The sequence below is a fragment of the Mustela nigripes genome, chromosome 2 (assembly GCF_022355385.1).
Source record: "Mustela nigripes isolate SB6536 chromosome 2, MUSNIG.SB6536, whole genome shotgun sequence".
Taxonomy (NCBI): Eukaryota; Metazoa; Chordata; class Mammalia; order Carnivora; family Mustelidae; genus Mustela; species Mustela nigripes.
This window is the reverse complement of record NC_081558.1, coordinates 2,057,651-2,083,526: the sequence shown is the minus strand read 5'-3', so window position 1 is coordinate 2,083,526 and position 25,876 is coordinate 2,057,651. Positions and strand designations below refer to the sequence as shown.

The following is a 25,876-nucleotide window of genomic DNA, read 5'->3' as shown; positions in this document are numbered from 1 at the left end:
CTGAAGCTCTCATCGCTTTGATCCTGTCATACCCACACTTGGTAACTGCTGTGGCCCGAAGGTCCGTGTCCCCCCAGATCCCCGTGTTGAATTGTGACCCCCAGGGGGACGGTGTCGGGAGGGTGGGGCCCCAGGAAGGGCATTAACACCTGGTAAGTGATCCCAGAGAACTCCCTCACACCGGCCACCGCACGGCGATGGGCATCAACTAGGAAGCGGACCCTCACCAGACATGAGGCCACCTGAGCCTTGATCTTGGACTCCCAAGCTCCCAACAGTCTGTCTGAAGCCCCCTGTCTGCAGCATTCTGTGATAGTGGCCGGAGAGGACTGAGACCGGACCCACCTCTCCGATGGGGAAAGTCCGTGTGCCCGTCTGCCCCACGTGGAGCTGCTGCACGAGGCAGAGCCGAGCCCGGTGGCCGGACGGACCTGGACTTGCGCCTCCCACCTGGGCTGTGCCGCTCGCTCTTGAACCCAAATCTTAGTCTCCCCTTTGCAGGGCGTACAGGCTCAGTTGTGTCCCCCACAATTCCTATGTGGAAGCCCTCACCCCCCAGGACCTCAGAGTGTGGCCTTACTTGGAGAAGGGGTCTTTAGAGAGTGATTACAGTACAACGAGGCAGTTCCTGTGGGCTCTCATCTGATCTGACTGGTGTCCTTAGAAGACAAAGAGGATAGGGTACACCTTGGCTCCCAGGGCAGGGGTGCACAGAGGCATGGGAGGGGCCGTCCGCCCGCCAGTGGGGGCCTCCGGAAAACCAGCCCCGTCCACACCTTGGACTCCGGGTCTCCAGAACCATGACAAGTGTCTGCTGTTGAAGTTGTTCTGTCCATGGGATTCTGTGTTGGTGGCCCAGGCTGACCACTTGTTCTGGCTTATTACAGAAGTTGAAGGTGCCCGCCTGTGCCCGGTTGCCACCCCATGGCCTCATGGCCGCCCAGCAAGGTGCCTCATTTACAAGCCTGGGCTCCACTTTTCACATTAAACCTACTTCCCCGGGCTGGGGACGGCTCTGAGGTTGGGTCTGATTGGTGGCCGGTAGATCAGTGTTACACACAGAACTCCAGAAAGCACACTCCCCAGAGGGGCCGCAGGACGATGGGGGCATCCCGGCGTTGCTACTGTCCAGTCCTGCAGCGATCCGCCTGCTGACGTCCCCAGATGGGTGCCCAGAGCAGGTCCCTGGGCTTGGTGGTGTGGGCGTGTAGGCATCGTCCCACCACGGGGTGGGGGGTGCTTCGTGGTTGTGTCAGGCTGGCTGGACAAAAGCCCCAGCGCCCCGCTGGCTGGTGTCTGACATGCGGAGGGAGTTATTTTACGGGGGGGGGGGGGCGCAATCCCGGAGCCCCACTCCTGAGTTCATTGGCCTTCTGGCCTAGTCAGCAGCCAGTTCACTCCGAGCTAATCTGCCAGATGGGGACATTGTGGTCCCTCCATGGGCTGTGCATGCCCTGAGTGTGGTGGCCTTGAGGGCTGGGGGGGCCTGGGACCCCCTCTCCCTGCCCGCCCAGCGCTTCATGCTTCCGCAAGGAGGGAACGCAGAAGTTGGACAGTTGCCGGTTTCTCTGGAGCTGGTCACAGGTGAGGGCAAAATCAACCCCTCCTTCCTCAAAAGGACCTCTTTTCCTCCAAAGATGCAGGTGCCTCCTTCCGAGGCCTGGAGATGGGCAGCCAGCCAGGGCTGGGCCCCACTTCCCTCCCGTCTTGGAGCTGCACGGCGGTGGAAGGACTGCCCTGCCTGGACATGGAGGGTCTCGCTCAGACTTGTCCCTGCCCACGTGCTGGGCCACGTCCTGGTGGGGAACCCAGACGGGAGCCCAGGGGCCTCCATGGCTGGAGTGTTGCCTCCAGGCCCCCAGTGTCCTCGGCCCCTGGGGGACCCAGACAGGTCTGGATGCAGCTGGTCGAGCCCCTGGCTGAGGCAGAGTGCCACATTCGGTTTCCTAGCAGGTGTCAGAGCAACCTTTATTCATTTTATTTTTTAAAATATTTTATTCATCTATTATCAGAGAGAGCACGCACATGGGCGGGGGAGAAGGGGCGGAGGGAGAGGGAATCCCCAGCAGACTCCATACCACGGGGCTCGATCTCACATCCCTGAGACGGTGACCTGAGCTGAGATCAAGAGCCACTCAGGTGCCCAGAGCCTGGAGAGACCACGCAGGGAAGGCTCTGAGGCCCGTGGGGTGTGGCAGGACTGGGTGTCCTCCCCGGAACCGCCCCCCCGGTGGAGTTGCTGGGCTCTTTCCAGGCAGCCTCTCCGTAGGAGTGCGTAGGAGACCCACAGGAACCCAGCATCGCCTGGTAAGGCCATCACGCCCCATGTCACCCAGGCCACGGTCTCTCCGCGCCGGCACTGCCCACACCGATGCCAGCAGCCCCCCAGGAGCGACAACCACGAGTGTCTCCTGGGGGCAGGCTCACCCCGTGAGAATAGCTGCCACGATTCTCACAGGCAGGGGCCAGGGTGAGGCGCTCAGGGGCAATAGCCCAGGGTCCTGTCCTTAGGGAAGCACAGGGCACAGCATCCTCCCGACTCCAGGGCCCCGTGTGAACCACGAGCTGTGTCCATATGGGTGTGGCCCCTCCCTGCCGCTCCAAAGTCAGACTTGCCCTTACCTGGTCCCTGGAATCCAGGGTTTCAGCCCCAGGTTGGGGAAGGATGTGGGATTTCTTGCCGTGGCCTCCCATATCCCACATCTTCCCACAGGATCGGGGCATCAGTGCCTCTGACCTCCCGGGGTCTCCGAGGAGAGCAGAGGACATGGGGGCAGGTGAGCACTCCTGGACTGCACGCACCGGCCAGGCTCTCTGCTGTCCCCACTTAGGAGGACACCTGTCCTGTTGGATCAGGGCTCCCTCCTCTGACCTCCCTCTGTCACCTCCTTAAAAGCCCATCTGCAAATACAGCCATGCTGGGGTCGGGACTTGAATAAGGGAATGTCGGGAGTGGAATTGCTGGGTCCTGTCGCCACTCTGTCTCTGACTTCTACGCGGAAAGAACTGTTTCCCGAAGGGTCGCACCGTTTATACACTCACAGCAGCCGTGTGCAATGTGCTCCAGCTTCTCCATGTCCTGGTTAGCACTTGTTATCATCAGTCTTTTTGATAATACCCTTCCCAGGGCGTGTGAAGGAGTGTGTTATAATTTCGCATTTCCCTAATGAAAAATGATGGTGAGCGTTTCTTCATCTGCTTATTAGCAATTTGTATGTCTTCTTAGGAGACATATCTATTAACATCTAGTGCCCATTTTTCATTTGTTTAGGTCTTTCTATTTTTAAAAAGTTTTTGAAGATTCATTTGAGAGAGAGAGAGAAAAAAAGCACATGAGCTGAGGGAGAGGCAGAGGGAGAGAATCTCAGGCAGACGCCCCGCTGAGTGTGGAGCCTGACGCAGGGCTGGACCCCACGACCCTGAGATCACGACCTGAGCCGAAACCAAGAGTTGGACACCCAACTGACGGGGCCATCCATGCACCCCTGTTTGGGTCTTTTTATTGTTAAGTGTTGTTACTTTTTTCTAAGACCATAAGTATATATTTTTTGGTCCACTTTATTTATTTTAGAGTGGAAGAAACAACTTAAAATCAAGGAGGCAGGGGCGCCTGGCTGGCCCAGGCAGTAGAGCTTGGGACTCTTGATCTCAGGGTCATGAGTTTGAGACCCAACTTGGGTGCAGAGTTTGCTTAGGGAAGAAAAAGTCAAGGAGCCAACTTCTAAACAGGATATTCTTGGAAAAAAGTTGTTCGGTGGCGTGCAAATGGTAAGATTCACCATGGGTCAGGTCCTGTCCTTTGCTGTTGGAGAAATCGGTACCAGAAGTTAGGAAAGACGCAAAGGAGCAGGAGAGACGTGTGAGAGACATGGCTTTTGTTCAAGAGGTGTCGTATGTCAGGAGAAAGTCTGTGAAAAGCATGAATTGGGAGGAAACAAACACAAAATTTTCCAGTCAGAGGCCTGCTGGCAACTCCTTCTGGCTTGCCGCTGCATGTTTTCTGGGGCTGTGCCCCGCACCCTGAGATCAGCCACAGACAGTCCACGTGGACAGACCTGGCTGTGTCCCAACACAACTTGGACCAAAGCGGGCTGTGGGTCGGATTTGGCCTGCAGGCCAGCCTTTGACCTAACGCAGAGGTCTTTTTCTGAGTTCACCACAAGTGAGCATCTCCACAACATTCCTTGGACTGAATGAATCTTCGAAAGAGAAATCAGGAGTAAAGAGTGACCCAAAAGCCAAGCTCTGGGATAGTCATGAATGTGTTGATTCCTCCTGGTGAACCACCCACACACCCAGGGTTGGGGAGCTTTGCCCCAGGGCACAGGCAGGGTACAGGCCCCCGGTGCCCCAGCAACAGCTGGGTGGGGACCCCGCAACCACCATTCCTCCCTTGTCAGCAGGTGCAGCGGGGGCCCGTGTGGCATGGCGAGCCCCGGAAGAAGCCCGGATCTCTTGAGAGCCAGTCACCATACACCCCTCGGCACAAACCTGCTCAGGGGACTGAGCCACCAGGCAGCCCTGTTTTCCACTTTCATTTTTTTAAATTTTTTTAAAAAGATTTTTATTATTTATTTGACAGACAGAGATCACAAGTAGGCAGAGAGAGAGAGAGAGAGAGAGAGAGAGGAGGAAGCAGGCTCCCTGCTGAGCAGAGAGCCCCATGTGGGGCTCGATCCCAGGACCCTGAGATCATGACCTGAGCCGTAGGCAGAGGCTTAACCCACTGAGCCACCCAGGCGCCCCCCGTTTTCCACTTTTAATGCCGCATCCTGGATTGACCCCACCCTCCCTGTGCTGAGGGCACAAGGCTGTCCCATTGTGTCTCATCCGTTGTTGTGCACAGAGTCCTGGTCCAAAGGAGTACACAGGCATTGTGAGACACCATCTGTTCTCATTGTCTCCCTCTGACTCACTGGTGAGCGAGGGACCCCCCCACCCCTACGTCACGGGGACAACCAACATGCGGCACCCAGCACTGGGCAGATGAGACCCGAAGTCATTTATTCGTCACATGAACCCAGAGTCTGGGAGCAGGACCTCACAGGCCCCTTGGGCCACACAGGCGATGCACTTGGGGACAGAGTGACCACAGGGGCTGCGGGACGTAGGCTTCGCAGGGACAAGGCAGTGGTGGCCCTGGTTCCTGGGGAGGATGAATTTGGCTCTCAGAATGATTTTGAGGCTGCAGGGGGAGAAGCAGGAGCTGTGACCCACCCCTGGGGAGGGGGCTTTGGGCTGGGGGACTTGGTGGCCGGAGCAGAGTTGGGGCCTGGGCCCCTGCTCGCGGCTGAGTGACGTTCCCGCGGGCGGCGGTGGTGGCCATGCTGTGTACCTTCCTTCATTGGCCTTCAGCGTGGGAATCCTGCCACAGCGGACACTGGCGAGCATCTGTTGAAACCCCGTTTCCAGCTGCTGTGGGTGTGCACCTCCCCCTGCGATCGCGGGGTCACAGGGTCATTTTAGGTCCCAGCGTTGGAGGAGCCACCGCACGTTTCCGCAGCGCTGCGCCCCGTCCCGCTTCCGCCAGCGGCCCCCCCCCCCCCCGCCCCCCCCCCCCCCCCCCCCCCCCCCCCCCCCCCCCCCCCCCCGCCCCCTCCCCGCCTCCCCGCGCCCCCCCCCCCCCCCCCCCCCCCCCCCCCCCCCCCCCCCCCCCCCCCCGTGACCATTCCGGTCGCTCCCCGACGTGCGCTCCCGGCCCTTGATTTCCCGGATTCTGATGCTGCCGCATCTGGGGCCCCTCAGGGGTCACCAGTGACACACCGGACAGCTTGTCCACAGCACACCTCTTACACGCAAACCAGCCAATCGAGCCCGCGCCCCTCCCCCTCCTCTCTGGGGCTTTCACCGCGGCCACGGTCCCCCGCTGCCCAGACTGGCTGCCCTTGCGCAGGCTAGCCCGCCCTCAGCCTGCACCCCTGCCCCGCCTCTCTCTTCCCGAGGGAACCACAGTGAACGCTCTTGCCCGCACTCCCCCCCTTTCTCCCTGTCTCCCAATGGCCGCAGGTGCTCCCCTTGCGTGGCCATGTGTGGCCGGCAGCCGCGAGGGGCAGATGACCTTCTCTTGGTAAGTTTGTGCAGAGACGGCCGGTGAGCAGATCAGGGCGGGGATGGTTCCTCAGGGCATACGCTGTTGAGTCGTAGGTCCCACACTTGACAGTGATGTCACATTCTGTGTCAACAGAGGAGCAGGCTCCCCCCTGAGCAGGAAGCTGGAGGTGGGACTCGATCCCAGGACCCCAGGATCAGGACCAGACCCAAAGGCAGCCGCTCAACTGACTGAGCCACCCAGGAGCCCCTCTAATCTCTCCTTGTAAAATCACCAGTCGGATGGGCGAAGGGCCCACCCCATAGCCTCATTGTACCTTAATTACCTCTTTATTTTTCTTCTAATTTTTAATTTTTTTAAAGATTATTTATTTATTTATTTGACAGAGAGACATCACAAGTAGACAGAGAGGCAGGCAGAGAGAGAGGAGGAAGCAGGCTCCCTGCTGAGCAGAGAGCCTGACGCGGGACTCGATCCCAGGACCCTGAGATCACCACCCGAGCCGAAGGCAGCGGCTTAACCCACTGAGCCACCCAGGCGCCCCTTAAAAAAGATTTTATTTACTTATTTATTTGACAGAGAGAGAGATCACAAGTAGGCAGAGAGGCACTCAGAGAGAGGGAAGCAGGCTCCCGCCCAGCAGAGAGCCTGATGCGGGATCGATCCCAGGACCCTAAGATCATGACCTGAGCTGAAGGCAGAGGCTTAACCCATTGAGCCACCCAGGTGCCCAGAAGTTGTTTTTTTTTTTTTTTTTTTTTTTTTTTCCCTTTGCATAAAGCTGATTAATACCAAGGGTCACCCAACTCCCAGGTGGCTTGAGGAGGCACGATTGTATGACCAAGGCTGTTGGTTTCTGTCCTGTTAAGACTGGTGATGCTCAGCTTGAGACCATGTATGTCATGGTTTGCCTCTGCTTGGCTATGTAAGTGAAGGAGATTTCTTTGTCTTTGCAATCTCTTAGAGGACTGCCTTGGACGCAGGTCATGTTCTGGTTTAGTGCTGATTCAGAAATAAAACTTTTTCCTTTCTCTTCTGGCTTTGTGAGGGATTTTCCAGGTTGGCAGGAGGTTCTGTATTCAATTATATTTCCCCAACAGAGAGCAATATTTGAATAGACAGAGTTTGGAAATAAGCCCAGCATATATTTGGAGAGAACTGGTTGAACAATTTCTATCCATTTCCACCCCTTTAGGAAGATCACAAAAATCACTAAGATGAGAAGCTGTAGGATTTACTTTTAATGGAATCAAAAAAGCAAAGCCTACTGCAATATGTTTACGCTGTTACTTTTTTATAACAAAGAAAACAAAACTGGTAAGTGAACTCGTTACTTTTTACATAAACACTGACCAGATGTACAAGAAACCCAATTGCTGATACTCCCAGCAAGTCTTAGGTTTCTAAATCTGTCTATGTGACACTATAAATAGTTTATAATTCAAATGGGATTTATTTTTAACTGGAAGTCCCTTTTCTATATGGGAAATCATTCTCAAATATGTTCCTCTTTTTACAAAAGAAACAACAGGACCCAAATGGAGTCACTGGTGCCAAGTCCTCTCTCAGCACTTAACACCCAATCAGACTGCAGTTTTGGCTTCTTCCAGTCACCGTGATTGCCTGGTCAGCACCAGTGAGATAATCCGCCGGACAGACCCGCTTTCCCCCCAAAGGAAGGTGGCCTTGCCTGAAACAATCCAGCTGTTGCTAGAAACTTCTTTTTCCCCACCCCCTTCTGCCTATAAAAGCTGTTATATAGCTCCTTGGAGCTCCTTTCCATCTGCTAAGACGGGAGGTCGCCTGATTCGTGAATCATTAAATAAAACCAATTACCTATTCAAATGTTCTCAGATGAATTTCGTTTTTAACGCTCAGAACACTCATTTTTATGGAGGCGAATGACAGCTTTCTGCAAAACAGAGAAAACGAATTTTTATAATTGCGTTTGTAGGTAGAACGGTCAAGGACACCCACCGGAGTTGATACCTTCTCTGTCCAAAACTGGGGGATCTATTTTGAAACGGGCGGTCCTGTTAAACGCTGCTGGGGGGTCTATTGAGAGTTTCCGGTCCCACAAAAATGATTTCAGCTTTCACTGCTTTTAAATCTGTTGAAATAGGCATTCATTCGATTGCCTTCAAGATATCACAGCCTTTTATGCTGCAGAATTCTCTAGGGATACACCCAGAAACGAACCCCAAAAACATTTCCTTGTATGGTGTGAAGACTTAAAATCACGAGGGCATCCCTAAAAGAATCCCGCAAAAAAAAAAAAAGTCGGAAGGACACGGAGGAGGCCGTGTCTACGCACACGTAGCGTTCCAACGCTCAGCTCAGAACACCGTGAACTTTTCACTTTCGCCGCCGGCCACGGCGGGGCTCCGGGAACGCGCTCCCTCCCGGGACGGAAATAGAGACACTGTAGCGCCTGTGCGCCCCGCAGCCAATCGCGGGCCCGACGGGCGGCGCGCGCTCCGCCAGCGCCAATCGCGATCCTTTCAAAACAACTTATGTAACCGCGTGGTCTCGCCGGCTCCAGCCCGGCTTCGGGGTCGGACCCGCGTCTCCCAGACCGCAGGGCCTCAGAACCCCCCAAACGCTTTCAGGGCCTTCCAGTTTCGCGGTCCTGGCTGTAACGGGGAAAAGGCACATCTGACCCCAAATTCTGGGGTCCCGGGCCAGGCTGCAGAGCCGGGGTCCCTCCTCCCCGGGGTGGGCGGAGGAGGGGGCGGTTTGCGGTGGGACCCGGAGCGAGCTCGGGGGCCCCCAACCCCCACGGCTGTCCACCCGCCGGCCCCGCCCAGCGCGCAGTGACGTCACCGGCGAGGATCTTTGTTCTTGAACAAAAGGCCCACCTGAACGCTGACCTTGCCCCCAGGACAACCCTTGACCCTAGGGTTCAGCAGCCCCTCCGGTCCGTCCCCTCCCGTCCCGGCTCCCAACGAGGGGAGCTCGCGGGTACACGGAGTCAGGACTCCAAGGTCCAGGGGGAAGACGCAGGCGCCGCAGGTCCGAGCGCCGGGAGCGGGTTCGGCTCCGAGCGCACGCCGGGAGGCCGCGTGTGTCCGAGCGGCTTGTCACTCAGGACGCAGGGGGCAGGGTCTGGGAGGATTGTCCAGTCAGGGGCTGCAGGGGCGGTGCCGAGGCGCGGAAGCCCAGTGGGTGGTTAAACCCAAGCCCCAGCTCCGGGGGCGGTGCCAGGAAGATGAACCAATCAGGGTGCAGGGGTCCGGGGAGCCGCCCAATCAGGGCGCAGGGCCCAGAGCGCCGTCCAATGAGATCGGAGGAGGGCGTACTCCAGTCGCGTGTCCACCGCTCCTCGGTGGCCCCGGCGGCCGTGCGCACCTGCCCCGCGCGGCTGCTCGCGTCCCGGCCTCCTCGGTCTCGTAGGCCCCGGTTGCGCAGCCGCGGGCTGGACGCAGGAAGAGCCCCGAGCGGGAGCGCGAGATGGTGAGTGCGCGGGTTCGGGCGGAGCCGCTGCGAGCCGGCCCCAACCGGCTGCAGGTGGCCGCGGCCGGGCGGCCCCGCGCCTGGGGGTCGCGACCCGAGTCGGTGCCCTCAGCGGGGGTGGGGCCGCAGCGTCCTGTCCCCTCCCCCGGCCCCGAGCCGTGTCCTCCCGTGGGTGGGGGTCCGAGGAGGGTGGGGGGACCCCGCGCAGACGGCACGGGCTGGGGGCGGCCGGGGCCCCCCATGACAGGTGCCACGTCCGTGCTCGGTTAAGGGCGCTGCCGAGCAGCGGCTCCGTTCGGTGATGCACGGGGGCGGCGTGCCATCGCGGGCGGACGGGGCTGGGGAGCTGCGCGAGGCCCGGTGGGAGCGGGAAGCGGTGACAGGGGGAAGCGGGGGGGTCGGCAGGTCACCAGGTGCCCTTGGCGGGGTGGCCGGGGTCGAACCGCCGGAGGACCTGGCTGCTGCTGACCAGCTCGTTCCTGATGGACGGGTTTAAGATTCCTTTGCTGGGAGAGGCCGAAACTGCCGCTCGTTTGACTCTTGGCTGGGTGACAAGGAGCTGAGTGCGAGGGACTCCATTTGGGGTCTGTCGTCTTGTTTTTAACACTCCAAAGACTGCTGCAGCAGAGACGGGTCTCGGGGACCCTCCAGCACCTGCGGTCCGAGAGAGACAGGGCTTTGCTCTAAGAGTAGCAGAGGCGGGAAGGTGGTTCTTCTGCCCGGTGGGCCGGGGTTTGTTCTGCTTCTCAGAACCTGTTGGGACCAGGTGGGGATGGGGAGCTAAAGGGGTCAGGTGCGGGCAGGAAAGGGACAGTGCTGGGCAGCTGGTCACACCGGTGTCTGATGAAACATACGAATTTAGGGAGGAGAGACTTGTATTGAGAAGAATGAGGGCGAAGCCTGGGGGGCGGGCACTGTGGCGCTGGGGGCGGGGCTACCTCAGTGCGACCCCCGCTGTGAGCAGACGACCCGCCAGACTAGCGTCTCCGGAGCTGTGTAGGAGGGGGTTTCTTTTCTAGAGAGGAGTAAGGAAGCGCAGGCATGGCCAGGCGTGGTGCCGACCTGGGGCTCCCTGAGGCCAGCCTGTCCACGGGAGGGGCTGTCCGTGGCTCAGGCAGGCGGCAGCCCACGGTCAGGGTCCGGAGGAAGGAGAGAAGCCAGAGCAGCCCTGGAACAGCGAGCACTTTGTGACCTCGGGTCCGTGGGGACCGGCCGCTGAGCGAATCGTGGGTGTGGCCCAGAGTGTGGATTTGGGGGGTGTCTGTGGCCGGCCGTGGGGCGGATGGACAAGGGGGACTTCCCGTGAGTCCTGGCTTGGTGGAAGGGGGCAGGGGCCCTTTTTGCAGCCGCCGTTTCCCACACCCCCCAGAGTGGGGGAGGGCATGCCTTTCACCTCCAGGACGTTTGCCCAGGAGCTCCGAGCTCAGGGAGAGCCTGCCTGTCACCGAGCCCCGTGGCCGCACTGTCCCCGTCCAGCTCGGCGTGGACAGCTCGCTCTCAGGCAGCCTTAGGTGCAGCAGGTGGAAAAAACCTGAATGCTTTCTGCCTCCTTGCTTCCCCTGGAGCGGGGCGGGCGGCCAGAGGGTCACGTCTTCCTTTTCCTGCGGATTCTCGTGTTATTCTGGGGCTTATCCAGAGAATGTCCCCCCGGGGGAAAAGTGTCTCAGTCCAGGAAGTGTCCCTGTTCATCAGGCTTGGGGGGAAGATGCAGGGGGTTCCTCACCTTCTTGCCGGGTGGGTAGAGGCATGGATTAAAGGATTCATCCAGATGCTAGTGAGTGTTCCCGCAGGGTCCAGAGTTGGGACATTGTGTGATCTTGACTCACTTCTGGTTAATAGCTGACGGTCAGATGCAGACAAGTTCTGGGAACTGAGATGTGACGAGTTCTGACATATGATTTGTTATCATGAGGATAAAATTAAAGAATAACTGTTTTGTGGAAAACGTGACACGTTCCACTCCTGTAAAACCATAAACATGCCCTGGAACGTCCTGTCCCATTTTATCCTTGAGCACGGGGTGGAAGGGGGGATTCTGCGCGTTGTCATTCACACTCTGGGTTGGGGTCTTTGTCTTATTTCAATACTCAGGGTGCTGGAAGCAGGTGCCGCACCTGGGCTGGGGCAAGCCGCACCTGAAGCTGGCCTTGGTGGGAGGTAGGGAAGGGGCAGTGGGGTCTTGCTCCCCTGCAGGAGGCTCCAGCCCCGGGACCCCTGCAGAAGGAGCTGTTGATGCTGGGAGGAGCCACAGAGCTTGGAACAGGAGAGGCACCTGCAGCCATGTGGGCCGAGCTGGGGGCACCCAGGGGCTGGGCCCCGAGAGTCAGTTTAGCATCAGCCATGGAGTTGGATTTGTGGAAACGGAGGAAGTCTGTGAAGGGCAGGGAAGGCTCTTAGGGTTCAAATGCTTTTGGAAGGGTTGATGAAGGCAGAGCCTGTAGGGGTCAGAACCGAACTCTGAGGGTTTCCTCCCTGGTGAGAATTGGGGCCCTGGAGGAGGGGCCGTCTCCACATGGATGGGGGAGGGCAGGGTGTGTGGAGCTGCAGGATTCTGTCCCCTGGGGCTCAGGGTCCCCTCCCTGTGTCCCTGGCAGAGGCTATCCTGGGCTACTGTCAGCAGGGAGAGCTGGTCCCCATCACCGGGGACCAGCAGACCGGGCCTGACCCTCTGCTGCGGGGTTTCCGGTGCCGTGTTGGGGCAGCAGCCCCTGCTCTGAGCCGCTCACCCGTGCTGCTCCTCCCGAGTGTGTCCTGGGGAGGCTCTTGCTGCCCAGTGAGGCCAGCGTGGGCGACACGACTTACGTCCTTGTCATGTGTGCAGTGGGCTCTTACGTTCTCGACTGTGGGCGAGTCGCGGCCTTGGGGGGTGAGCGGTCCCCAGGCTCATCCCCGGCCGGTGTGGGCACCGCGGCTGCAGTTGTCTGACTAAGTGTAAACCGGAGTAAACACTGACACGTGGGTGGGCTGGCGCTGTTGCTGGCGGAACGTGCGTCACCCGTCGGGCGGATGCCTGTCCCCCGGCCCCGGGAGCTCTCTGGCTCGGCTCTGTCCAGCTCGGGGCGGACCTGGGATCTGCTTCGGGCCACATGTCAGTCGCTCTGATGCCCGCTGGGCTGGACACTCTAGGGTGCCCCTTCTAGGACAGCGTCACCTGCCACCACGCATCTGCGGGTTTCTTCCGTCTCCTTCACGCTCCGTGCGGTCTCATTTCTGTGTGTTGCTCGTGTTCTGTCCAGCTCAGGAGTTCGCGCGTCTCTCCGTGTCCCTGTGTTCAGTACACTTGTGTGTCCCCCCCACCCCCCGGCCGGTGCAAACCACCCTTCTTCTGTGCTGTGAGAAACCTCTTCCGTCGCTGCGGTCACACGCACCCCTGCGGGCACTTCCCCTGGCGCAGTCCCCTTGTTTCGGGGATGTGGAATCCGTAGGACTGGGCTCTGGTCCGTGCACATGTCAAGGGAAGCCATCGCTCGTTCCGCCCCACGTAAACAGTCTTCAGGGCCCCGTGTCCCCATGTCCCCGTGGCCGTCCTGGCCCCACAGCACCCGCTGTTCTCTTCCCCAAACCAGGGCCCTGTGCGAACATTCTGCTGTTTCCCCACAGGCCGTGTGTCCGTCCTCTGTCAGTGCCAACCGTCTGATCACTCATTAAAAATAAAGCTGTCGGTTACTTTACCCCCAAACTGGATTTACTCTGCCATTGCGGGAACTGCACTTGGAATCCTGTAAGGTTGCAAAACCACAGGCTCTTTGCAGGACAGAGGGGAGGAGGGCTCCGTGCAGAGGAGAGGGGGAGGGGTGGCTGTGGAAACAGAGATCTGGGAGGAAACTGGGAGTGGGAAGCCCCTTGTGGGGGGTGGGCTCGTCCGCTGGGTGGCGCTGGGAGGTGGAGGCGGGTCTCCTCCCCGGGGACCACGGATCCCAGGGAAAGTCGCGTGGGCTTGCAGGGTGCTGAGCTTCCTGCTGGGCCCCCAGTGGGGAGCACGGTGAGAACCGAGGGCGCCCCTGCTGGCGCCATGACTGTCGCCTCTGCACGCAGTATGTGGAACTTGGCGGGGGTGCTGGGGGTCCCGATGTGTCCTCTGCATCCAGGACCCCTTCCCTGCAGTGTGGCCGTTCTAGGGTCGGAGGCAGATCCTGACGGGGGCCCTTCTGGAGAGGTTGGAGAGCACCTGGAGGTGTCTTCTCGGGGGACAGAATCTCCCGATGCCCGGGTCTCCCTGCAGTCTTGCCCCTGGGCAGGTGCTGCGGAGACGGTCTCCCAGAGCACGGAGGGTCTGGCAGGAGAAGCCGGCAGCCCTTCCAGCCAAGGGTGTAAGGAGGGAGGCCAAGCGGCCTGACCGTCCTGTGAGGTCTCGGTGCTGGGAGTGCAGGGGCTCCGGGGCAGGGCGTGAGGTTCAGAACGACCGACCGCTGGCCTTGCGGACTCGGGGTGTGGGGGATCTCGCCACGGTGTGTCCGCTGCTTCTCCGTAGTGACACGAGTGCGTTCCACGGAGCCCCGGGACTGGGGGTGTTGCACAGTGACTGCGTGGACCCGGCGAAACTCAGCAGAGCTGGTGAGGCCCCTGGCTGGTCCCGTGGGCACCCCGATCCCGATGACAGAGCTGTCCCCCCGGGAGGGACAGTGTTTCCTCAGAACTGCAGGCCCAGGACACGCGCTGGCCTGTCTACACCAGAAGGCTGGGTGCAGTGAGGAAGCGGGTAAGCCGTGGCTAAGACCTACTCCTGTCCCGGCGGAGGGAGCCCTGTGACCTCCGTCCACGCAGACAGGCGTCCGGGGACCAGGCACGCGGGTGGGACCTGGCAGGTGCGTTCTTCGTGGCTTGGGGAACATTCGGCACTAAGATTGGTTACGGAGCAGCAACCGTGTTGTTCCAGGCCAGTGGGTCCACAACGTCCAGCGGTGACTCGGGGACTGGGGAGTCCCTGCTGGGGCAGATGGATTTTACGTCCAAACCAGCCTGGACTAAGGGACACTCGATTTCAGCATTACTTGTCCTTCCCCGAGCCGGCCGTTGGCTGTCCCTCGCCCGTGTTCTCACACGTCACTGGGGGAAAACCGATGTTTGCCTGTGGTTTCCTAGAGCAGCGTCTCATTTTCTGTTGGTTTTCGTTTGTGTGTTTCAGAGAGGGGGAGAGCGAGCGGGTGCCTGCGCGTGTGGGGTGTGGGGAGCGGCAGGAGGAGGGGGAGGGAGAGGCTGGAGCTCATGCCACGCTCAGCACAGAGCCCGACGCGCAGACCTGACCTGAGCTGCCATCAGGAGTTGGGACGCGTCAGGCTGAGCCCCCCAGGTGCCCCTGGAGGCGGGACCCGTCCTGATGGCAGAGCAGACAGTTCAAGCTCAGCATCTGGTGAGTGTGGGACACCGGCGCCATTTTCAGTGGATCCCACTGGAGGCAGGAACACCTCGAGGTCTCTGTGGTATTCAAGGTCATGAGCTCCCTGGCGGGCGTGCGGACCCCCGGTGGGAACACTTCTGCTCTTGCACGCGGTGAGGGGACAGAGCCCGGGGTAAGTGCAGATGACGCCCCAGGTTGAGCCGAAGGAGCTGCTCAGGGCCTTCCGGGGACGAGTCGTCACGTGCCCAGCACGATCTGTGCTGTTTGCAACGTTCAGTTATTTAGTCTTCATTTTAATGTGTGTATTCGTTTATGTAAGTAATCCCTGTGCCCACAAACTAGCCACCCCGAGACCCCAGAGCCACACAGTCTGAGCCAGCCAGGTGTCCCTGCTGCTTTCAGTGTTTAAATCCCAAGCATCTGGAAACCATGGAAACAGCCTCCCTGAGGTGCTGTGTGCGGGTGACACGGAGCTCAGCGGGGGAGTCGTGGTGGCAGCGTTCCCCGGGGGCTCACGTGGGTCCACCCATACTGACTGTTCCTGGATCAGACGCGGGTCCTGAGTGTGAGAAAGTGCACTCCTTTAGGGACCTCATGGCCTTTGGAGGCCAAAAGCTGTCGCAGGTGGATTGTGTCTTCCCGAGAAGGGGTCTGGGAAGGGGCGGGGAAGGAAATCATCCAGTGTTGGAACACAGTCGAGCCTGTGGAAACTTGCCCTCACTCAGATTGGCTTTCAAGATTGGAGGAAAGTCAGAACGACTATGCAGCCCTGGGCCTGCGAGCCTGGCTGCCTTTCCGATCCTTCTAGAGGAACCCGGTCCCGCGGCCTTCGAACCCGAGTAGGAAAGACGCACTGTGTGGTTCCCTTGCATTGAAACTGGGCTTTTAGGGGCGCCTGGGTGGCTCAGTGGGTTAAAACTCTGCCTGCCTTTGGTTAGGGCCCTGGTCCCAGGGTCCTGGGATCCAGCTCCGCATGTGGCTCTCTGCACAGCGGGGAGTCTGCTCCGGCCCCCACCACCCTCTGCCTGCCTCTCTGCCTGCTTGTGATCCCTGTCCAATAAATAAAATCTTAGAAAAAAAGAAACAGGACTCTCAGTGCGAAGGGGGGCAGTAGGTGTGGGGGCAGCAAGCCGCGGGCCCAGGGGTGACTGAACCAGCGGAAGGGGCGCTTCCTTCCCGCCGCGGTGTTGGAGTCGCCCCGTCCGGTTCCAGAACCGCTTTCCCCTCTGGGGGAGCCACGGCCTGCAGGATCCCTTCCGAGGGACGAGAGCGCGAGCGGGAGGTGGGGGAGATGCTGTCTGTGTCCCAGGGTCCTGAGGAGGGGGCGGGGCACCGCGGCGGCGAGGGGTTGCGGTTCCGAGGGACCCCCGCGGTGGGGGCGGTGGGGGCTCCGGAGCCGGGGCTGCTGGGGAGCGGGGCTTGGGCACCGAGTGGCTCGGGGTCCGGGAGGACGGAGGGGCCGGTCCCCATCCGCAGAGCGCTTCCTCCAAGCCCGTCAGGAGGGACTTGGGGGACAGCCCCGCGGCCGAGGGCCCCCGTGGGAATGGGGGATGGGACGGCTGGGAGGAGGCTCCGGGGCTCGGGCGTCCAGGCGGCCTCAGCCTTTCTCAGCGGTTCCGGCCCTCGGCGGCGACGTGCGGACCCGCGGGCCGCTGGCGATCTCGGGCCTTGGGTGGCGCCTCCGCTGTCCGTCCTCCTCGCGGGCCGGAGCGAGCTGGACGCCAGAGGAGCCGCCGGCGCGGGCCGCGGGGTCCCGTCGCCTCCCCGTGCGCTCAGTCCCCGGGCGACCCGGCTCAGCCGTCCGCCCCGCCTGGCTGGGGGCCGCGCGGGAGGGAGACCCGAGTCCCGCGCACTCGCCGCGGTCCCCTGTGCTCGGCCCGCAGGGGCCCGGCTCCCGGGGGCGACCGGCCGCGGGTCCCGCAGCGCCAGGGCCGCGGCTGTGGCTGCTCGGAAGGGGTTTCGGGCGCGTGTGGCGGTGTCGTTGCCGACGTGAGGCGTCTGTCCCTCTCCCCGGTCGGGGTCGCCCCACGCGTGGCCTGGCCCGCGCCCACGCGCCCGCACCCACGGGAGACTTGGTGTGAGTCTGGGGACCCGCTGGCCAGTCGAAAAGCCACGTCCCGTGCTTCGGCAGGCTCGCGGGGGTCTCCGTCCTCGGGACACTGTCCCGCAGCGCAGGGGACAGGAGGCGTCGGGGGTTCGAGCTTGAGAAGCCTCGTCTCCGGCGACGCGGGGTCGGTGCGCCGCGGTCAGCGGGAGCCGGGACCGGGTCAGCGCAGCGAAGGTCGGCGGCGTTTGCAGCCGGTGGTTGGGGCGGGCCGCGGTGCAGGGGGGCTGCGCGGGTCTGTGCCCCCGACGCCGCCGAGAAGACGCGTCCGAGGCCGTTTGTCTTCCTTCGTCGTTGGCCTCAGGTCATTCCAAGCGGTCTTGGGTAAGGACGGTCCCTCGGCTCCCCGAAGACCCGGGAGTCTCAAGGCGACCCGTACCATGCGCATCAGATTCTGTGTTTTGGAATCATGACCTGCAGATTTAGTGACCGGTAAGTCCAGTTGGGGAGATTGAGATCGGAAGTTCCCCGTAAGGGCCGTGGTAGTTCTCACTTACATCCGTTTGTTTGTTCAGTTGTTAGCAGCGCATTTGAGGAGAGACTGTGGTTTTGGTTTTGTTTTTGGAGAAGGCGCTGGCTGGCCCTAGGTGGGAGGGGAGGGGCGGGCGGAGAGGAAGAACGTCGGGCGACCCCAGGCCCCGCGCTGAGCCTCACCAGGGCTCAGTCTGGTGACCTGAGCCAAAGTCAGGAGTCAGCTGATCAGCCGAACCGCCCAGATGTCCTGCCGCTGTGGTCTGGGAACCTGGAAGTGGCCAGGGTCACCGATGCACGCCCTCTCACAGCACTGTGGTGACTGGAATCCATTTTTGCTGGTTTTCTCTAGACCAAAATAAGAATTTCTAATCCCGGGTTTCTTTTTATGTATTTTTTAAAGATTTTTTTGAAAGATTTTATTTATTTGACAGAGATCACAAGTGGGCAGAGAGGGGGGGAAGCAGTCTCCCTGCTGAGCAGAGAGCCCGATGTGGGGCTCGATCCCAGGACCCTGAGATCATGACCTGAGCCGAAGGCAGAGGCTTTAACCCCCTGAGCCCCCAGGCGCCCCTAATCCCTGTTTCTACAGGAGTAGCCTCCTCACAGAAGAAGTCAGAGAGGCCGGCGCTCTGCCAGCAGGCACAGATCCCAGAGGAGCAGCCGGCTCTGAAACCGAGCCGGAACGAAAGCCAGTGAGTCGTCAGAGACGGGACGCCCCAACACAGGTCCCCGCAGGCCCTGCAGAGTGACAGGCTGCCGGGCCTGATCCCAGGACAGAAGCGACCCTCCCGCTCAGGGGGGTGGGGGCGGAGAAGGCAGCCAGCGCAGTGGACTCTGTGGGACCCGCACCTGTTTGCCCCGCAGGTGGGACGTGGGGGCTTCTCGGGGCCCATGCGTGATCACCGGGGAACTTGACCCTAAAAGTAAAACTGCCAGTCACTTTTCAGCAAAACTGGGTTCATCTGGGAATAGCGGAGAATCCTAATAGGGGACACAGAAGCCACGACCAAACCACAGCAGGTCCGCGAAGGGAGGGAGAACCGCGCTCTCATAGAGAAGGGACGCGGGCGGGGCCGTTCCAAAGACGGTGTCCGTGGGAGCAAGTTGGGTTCCACGTGGCGTGGCCTCTCATTGGCTGAGTTGTGACTGTCTCTCACAGTCGGGGCTGTGTCTCTCATTGGCTGAGCTGTGACCATCTCATTGACATGCTCTGTTTCTCCTTGGCTGGGCTCTGACTGCCTCTCATTGGCTGAGCTGTGACCATCTCATTGACATGCTCTGTTTCTCATTGGCTGGGCTCTGACTGCCTCTCATTGGCTGAGCTGTGACCATCTCATTGACATGCTCTGTTTCTCATTGGCTGGGCTCTGACTGTCTCTCATTGGCTGAGCTGTGACCATCTCATTGGTTGCGCTGTTACCAGGGCAAGAGGAAATCTTCCTCCGTGGTCTTCCTGGGACCGCAGTGTACTTCAAGTATAGACTCGCAAGGTGCTAGTCTGAAGTTTGGGGATTGAGAACTTCCCCTGCTGGCCTCCGCACTCACTTCTAAGGAGTTTTTCTTGTATTTTCATATTAATATACTTTAACAGCCTTGACTTCCATTAGGTAAAATCCCACCAGCTTGCTCTACAACGCACCTCCGCTGTTCCTAGACACTGTCCCTTACAGCTCAGTAGAGAAGTCGTGCGTGGCTGGCTCAGACGGTCGTGGGGTTGAAAGGTGCAGCTGCGTTGGGCATAGAGATGACTTAAATCTTTAACAAAAATGAAAAAAGTAGTAGTGTGTTTTAAGTTCAAACAGAACAGAAATGGACAAATCCCATAACAGTAGCCCCAGACAAACCTGGTTGTACATTCAGTGAAATTTGCTTAAAACTCTTGACCTTTTGAGAGACTTGACATTATGGTCTCAATTTGGTGTCTGTCCATTTATTTCCTTATGCTGTGTGTCATTGAATAACTTTTTGTAGTTATTTTATGTAGGCCAGCAGGGGAAGTTCTCAATCCCCAAACTTCAGACTAGCACCTTGCGAGTCTATATTTGACGTACACTGCGGTCCCAGGAAGACCACGGAGGAAGATTTCCTCCTGCCCTGGTAACAGCACAACCTATGAGTTAAATCAACTTATATCCTCCATTGGACATATTTTCAGACATAAGGACAATTAGCTAGGTAGTAGTTAAAAAGCTTAATGTTAAAAAGTCTCTTTTTGGGGGTGCCTGGGTGGCTTAGACAGTTTAACGACTGCCTTTGGCTCTGGTCATGATCTCAGGGTCCCGGGATTGAGCCCGAGGTCAGGCTCCGACTCGGTAGAGCCTCTGCTTTTCCCTCTCCCTGTGCCCTTCCCACACAGTTGTGCTCTTCTCTCTCTCAAATAAGTCTTTTAAAAAGTCTCTTTTTAAGGGACGCCTGGGTGGCTCAGTTGGTTGGACGCCTGCCTTCGGCTCAGGTCATGATCCTGGAATCCCGGGATCGAGTCCCGCATCAGGCTCCCAGCTCCATGGAGAGTCTGCTTCTCCCTCTGACCTCCTCGCTCATGCTCTCTCTCACTGTCTCTCTCTCAAGTAAATTAAAAAAAAAAAAGTCCCTTTTTAATATTTAATTTTCAACTGGTTGTTTCTGGTGATTAAGTGCACACTGAGATTTGTGAGTTTGCATTCTGGAAACTTACTAAGCATCTGATTGTATGATTACCTTTCTAGTCTTTTTGGACATGACCTGCATAATCATTTGACTTAGGAGTAAATTTTTCAGTTACAGTATTTCTTCAGCTAAAACTACATCATTAGTTTTCTCTACAAGTGATTGAAAAAATCAAACATGTACTACATTTCCACAGTAGAGAGATGTCTGTGTCTGTCTTTCCTAGTTAGCTGCTGAGGGTGAGAAGTACGTTTGGATGCTTGAAAAGACCTGAAAGAGGGGCCCCTCAGTGGCTCAGTGGGTTAAGCCTCTGCCTTTGGCTCAGGTCATGATTTCAGGGTCCTGGGATCGAGCCCTGCATCGGGCTCTCTGCTCAACAGGGAGTCGGCTTCCTCTCTCTACCTGCCTCTCTGCCTACTTGTGATCTCTCTCTCTGTCAAATAAATAAATAAAATCTTTAAAAACACAGAGGAGAAGATAAAGAGGGAGTCATTAAACTCATTATCCCTCACAGTGCAGAGTGACGTGTGAAGGGGTCTTTCGCTCCCATCCCGCTGTATGCAGCAGAGACACGTGTGAGACAGGACCCGGCCTTCCCGTCAGATGCGTTCGGCGGACTGTTTTCTAGATTGGGCTGTCCCACACGCTGGGAAAGCTCTCCTGAGCACGCGTGTGTTGACCCAAACGAGAAAAGCGTAGACACGTATCTGTTTACTGGGGAGAAGCAGCCCACCGCTGAAGACTCGGAAAGAACCATGAGGAGGCTTATGTGCAAAGCCCAGCTGCTGGTTCACTTTCTCTGTCGCAGTCTGTGCTCCAGGGATGACGAGAAAGACAAGACGAGGCTTTCCGTAACACGAGAGCTCCGTTACTCCGAGACTCGGAAAATACAGTGGAATGATTGTTCACTCACGTTGGCTCCGTTGAGACGAGTGACAGAAATGGACGCGACCGGTCTCTGAAAACTACAATAGGATCGTGTCAGTTAATACTGGTTATCTGTTCTTCTCCATATTGGTACATTTTCAGAGCTCAGCAGGCTTTGCAAAAAATGCAAGTAGAGTGACATGTTCTCCTTGTATTAAGGCGGATCTGTGGAAGTAATCTAATACAGTCACATCTCTTGGCGAACCGTGTGCTCTCACCTGAGAAATGACCCACGCTGTTTGGCGGGAAGCCCCCTCCAGGCCAGGAAAGGATCCTGAGAGATGCTGAGCTCGGTTGACTCGTGGCTCCCTTTCCTCGTCTCCAGGCCCGAGGACATTCCTCGCCTTCCGTGCCAGCTGTGTGTACGAGGAAGTACGTGAAGTCGCCCCTGGTTCCTGATCCAGGGCCCCTAAAAAACCCTTGTCCTTGCTGGGACATAGGAGCATCTTCTGTTGCATCAGGTGACTCTGGGTGGGCTCCTGGCTGGCTCCCGGTGGGGGCTGGTCCCCGGGAAGACCCGCGGTGATTAGAAGCTGGAACTTCTGTCCTGCCCCATTCCCTGGAGGTGGGGTTAATGGTCCATCAGGCCAACGAGGTGAAGCCTGCATAGAAATCCCAGTAGAAGGGGGTTTGTAAACGTGGGGTGTGGGAAGGGCGGGGCACCCCGAGAACGTATGGACCCTCCTTTCCCATCCCCTGTGCCTCTGTTTTCCTGGCTGCTCCTCTGTATCCTTCCCTACAGTGGAAAGCATAAGAAAGTGTTTCCCTGGGTTCTGTGAGCTCCTCCAGCAAGTCACTGGGACAACAGAGGGGGCACGGGAACCTGCTCTCCTGCCCGTCGGTCAGAAGTGCGGGTGATGGCAGGGCCTGGGCCTGGTGTCTGAACCGTGTGTGTGTTTGGGGTGGGGACAGTCTCGTGGGGCCGAGCACTGACTTGTGGGATCCGACCCTGACTCCAGGTCGGTAGCCTCAGGGTGAGTGTCCAGGTACAGCCTCAGCTGGCGTCACGCAGGACCCTGTGGGCCTAGGTGACAGAGATGATGGAAGGACAGCGTTCTCTGGGGAGGTGGAGGAGACACAGAGGGAAGAGACGCTGGGAGGCGCAGGTGTGGGCAGCAGGGAGAGAGACAAACGTAGGTGTCGCGTCCCATCAACACGCCCATTCTTGGGGCTCTCAGTGCTGACCCCTTCCCTTTGCTGGCACACGGTGCTGCAGTTTTGTAAGTTGTTCTCCTCTCGTTTCCGACCCGATGGGCTCTGATGGTCCCACTTCGGAATGTCGCAGGATCCATGGGACGGTGCTTCGCCAGGAACCGTCCATGCCGGATGCAAACACTACGTAGGTGGTGGCTGGGCTCATCTCTGTGTTCTTAGAATTTTGTCTGTAGGCCTCTGGGATTTCTAAACTCTGCGTCTGACACCTGCTGAGGATGGAGTCTGCCTTTCCGTTTTTATTTTATTTTTAATCTTTTTATTTATTTTATTTTATTTATTTATTGGACAGACAGAGATCACAAGTAGGCAGAGAGGCAGGCAGAGGGAGAGGAAGGGAAGCAAGCTCCCTGCTGGGAAGAGAGCCCGATGCCGGGCTCGATCCCAGGACCTTGGGATCATGACCTGCGCGGAGGGCAGAGGCTTTAACCCACTGAGCCACCCAGGCGCCCCTGCCTTTTCGTTTTTAAATCTTTCTTGTTTTCTGTTGCCGCACCGGCCGGGCCGTCACGGGTGTGCAATTGTACGCCCGACTCCTCAGCTGCTTGTTCCCGATATCGGAGGGAGCCGGTCACGTAGGGAATCGGCTCTCGGTTCCGTTCAGACACCGCTTCTTCCTCATGGTGCTTGTTTCCATCTGGTCTCTGAGTCAGCTGTGTCCACGCACGGGGACGCGAGACAGGCATGTCCTCAGCGGGTATAGACTGGAAGCCTGTGGTTCGTTGGTCTTGTTTCCACTAGAGGCGCAGATTATGTTCATAAAGAGCCAGTATCGAATCCATTTCTAGAAGAGAACAGACTTGGTTTTGTCTTCTAATGTTATCTGTACATTTACGTGTAAGATTTCCTTCTAAACAGGAAGAAAATCTTATACCTAAGATTTGCCTTTATATTTGTGAATGTTGCGTTTCAAAACTGTGTGAATTGTCCTTTTCCCACCTTGCTAATGCTTCGTGATCCCTTCTACATTTGGGAATCACCAATGTTTAAATGCTGGTACCGGGGCGCCTGGGTGGCTCAGTGGGTTAGAGCCTCTGTGTTTGGCTCAGGTCATGATCTCAGGGTCCTGGGATCGAGCCCCGCATCGGGCTCTCTGCTCAGCAGGGAGCCTGCTTTCCCCTCTCTCTCTGCCTGCCTCTCTGCCTACCTGTGATCTCTGTCGAATAAATAAGAATCTTGAAAAAAATAAATAACAAATGCTTGGTATCTGCCCTATGCACTGTTTGAGATGCCTTTCGAGTGTGGGGATATTTGAATCTACTAATTTCGCTTCTTTAATGACATCTTTAGATGTTCTATTACCTTGCGTCACCTCAGGTATGTTACCAATTTGTATAAAATTATTCCTTTATTCTAAAACATCTTTTGTTGTGGGGAACCTGGGTGGCTCAGTCGGTTAAGCATCCAATGCTTGATCTGAGCTCAGGTCTTGATCTCAGGGTCGTGAGTTCTAGCCCTGCATCGGTCTCCGTGCTGGGCATGGTGCCTACTTAAAAATCAGGACGTTGGGCAGCTCAGTCGGTTGAGCATCTGACTCTCGGTTTGGGTTCAGGTTTCGATCTTGGGGTTGCAGGACTGGGCTCTGCACTCAGAGGGGAGTCTGCTTTACCCTCTCGCTCTGTTGTCCCCTACTTGTTTGCTCTCTCAAATACATTAAAAAAAAAATCTTAAAAATCTTTCTCCACAGCTAGTTTATAATATCTCCTAAGTCTGCTTAATCTCTGAAATTGTAATTTTGTTTCTTTTTCATACTTTTTACTTGCCTAAATACTATCATTTTTGAGTAAAATTGCCAAAAGATTAAGGAGGATATATTTTTAGCTTTTATGACTTTTTCTTTTTTAAGAGAGAGCACATGTGAGTAGGGGGAGGGCAGGGGACAGGGCAGAATCTCAAGCAGACTCTGTACTGATCACAGAGCCCCATGCTCGATCTCATGACCCTGAGATCAAGATCTGAGCCGAAATCAAGAGTTGGACACTTAACCGGCTGAGCCACGTAGGTGCCCCTCTATGACAATTTTTTTTAAATAGCTCTAACTGAGGTGTGGGTCACAAACCGTGACGTTTATCTGTTTAAAGGATAAAGTTCTACGGTATTTATTGTATTTACAGAATTATTCAACCATTTGCACACTCATTTTAAAGTATTTTAATAATTCCATAAAACAAAGTCCATTGGAGCAACTGGGTTTGGAAGTGTCGTTGCTTCCCATTGGCTGAGTTGTATCTGTCTCATTGGCTGGGCTGTTGCCATGTGGGGAAATAATCTTCCTTCTGTTGTCATAGTACAGTGGTGTCCCTGTGCAGCCGCAGGTCCTTCTCTTGCTGTTGCTTCTGCGGTTGATCAGGAGTGGTAGGCCGCGGGGGCTCCAACTGCTGGTCTTGGACTCCATCCTCTTCCTCCTCCTCCTCCTCCTCCCTCCTTCCTTCTTCCTCCTCCTCCTGCTTTTTAAAAAAATATTTACTATGTTAGAGAAGGAGAGCGTGAGCGGGGGGAGGAGCCCAGGGAGCGGGAGAGAGAATCCCCAAGCAGACTCCCTGCTGAGTGTGGGGCCTGCCGCGGGGGTTGATTGTGGCCTGAGTTGAAACCAAGAGTCAGACGCTTAACTGACTGAGCCACCTAGGTGCCCCTCCTGACTCCATTCTTAGCAAGATTTCCCCGTATTTTTTACATTTCCCCTTTTTGGTAGAGGCCTTTTCTCAAATGCATCATTGATTATGAGTCAGTTTTCCATTTTTAGTGGTTTTGTTTCTTGGTGCCAGGAAAGAGCTTTCCTGGTAGTGATGTCCCACGTCCTAGGGAAAGTACACGGCAGTGGAAAACCGGTTAAGGCTGTATTTGAATAACAAGAAACGTTAGAAGGGAGGCGTCTGAGGCACTCATCTCCAGTCCCTGTTTATCAAGATGGTAAGCACTGGAGATGATCTCCTTGTTGGATACATCAATTTCATAACGTTTTGACAGATGACAACTGTGAAAGCAAAAGTAACATGAAAATCCAAAATGTGTGATGGTTCTAAGCCAGGACTGTAGGTCTGAAAGTAGCCAATTGAATATTGGCAGTTTTCAGACTTGGGGACATTTTTTTTTTTAATTTTATTTATTTATTTGACAGATCACAAGGAGGCAGAGAGGCAGGCAGAGAGTGAGAGGGAAGCAGGCTCCCCACTGAGCAGAGAGCCAATGTGGGGCTTGATCCCAGGACCCTGAGATCATGACCTGAACTGAAGGCAGAGGCTTTAACCCACTGAGCCACCCAGGCACCCCAGGGGGAAAATTTTTTTATTCTATTGGTAAAAACCTGGAGTCACGTATTCCTCCTGGAATTTGCATTAGGAACTGAGTCAGTAGCATGTGGGGCTTAGGAAGAACAGGGTGCCAAGGGTTAACAATGGTATTGCTTGCTCAAAGGTTCTAGACAAACCTTTATCTTTGGCCATTGGGTTTTCTCCCAGGTAGAAAGAGGCCATTTCAGGGACTAGTGTGTTGGATGCTGGGTCTCTGAGGCTTGTAATTTTCTATTATGGGCCTGATGCCTTCAAAGGACTTCTTTATTTATAGGGTATTAATTCATTCTGGGAAGACACTTTGAGAGATCTATTTTATTTTTAAAAGATTTTTCTTTTTATTTATTTGACAGATCACAAGTAGACAGAGAGGCAGGCAGAGA

General features: G+C 56.9%; 1 protein-coding gene and 1 long non-coding RNA gene across 3 annotated transcripts in view; one reads left to right on the top strand and one right to left on the bottom strand.

Annotated features, from left to right (window-relative positions):
• Positions 1–5,191: 5,191 nt before the first annotated feature.
• LOC132009646 (uncharacterized) lies at positions 5,192–9,131 on the bottom strand. Of its 2 annotated transcripts, XR_009402023.1 has the most exons (4): positions 8,908–9,131; positions 7,886–7,961; positions 6,059–6,172; positions 5,192–5,435 (listed from the first exon to the last, which is right to left on the bottom strand). It is a non-coding gene; the product is annotated as an uncharacterized LOC132009646 (long non-coding RNA). The 2 variants fall into 2 exon arrangements; XR_009402024.1 differs by lacking the exon at positions 6,059–6,172.
• A 115-nt stretch (positions 9,132–9,246) lies between these two features.
• Positions 9,247–25,876, top strand: part of LOC132010759 (zinc finger protein 77-like) — a 25,779-nt gene continuing 9,149 nt past the window's right edge. Inside the window, exon 1 of the mRNA XM_059388593.1 lies at positions 9,247–9,502. Coding sequence (XP_059244576.1) covers positions 9,500–9,502 — 3 coding nt within the window. The 5' untranslated portion in view covers positions 9,247–9,499. The remainder of the gene's footprint in view (positions 9,503–25,876) is intronic.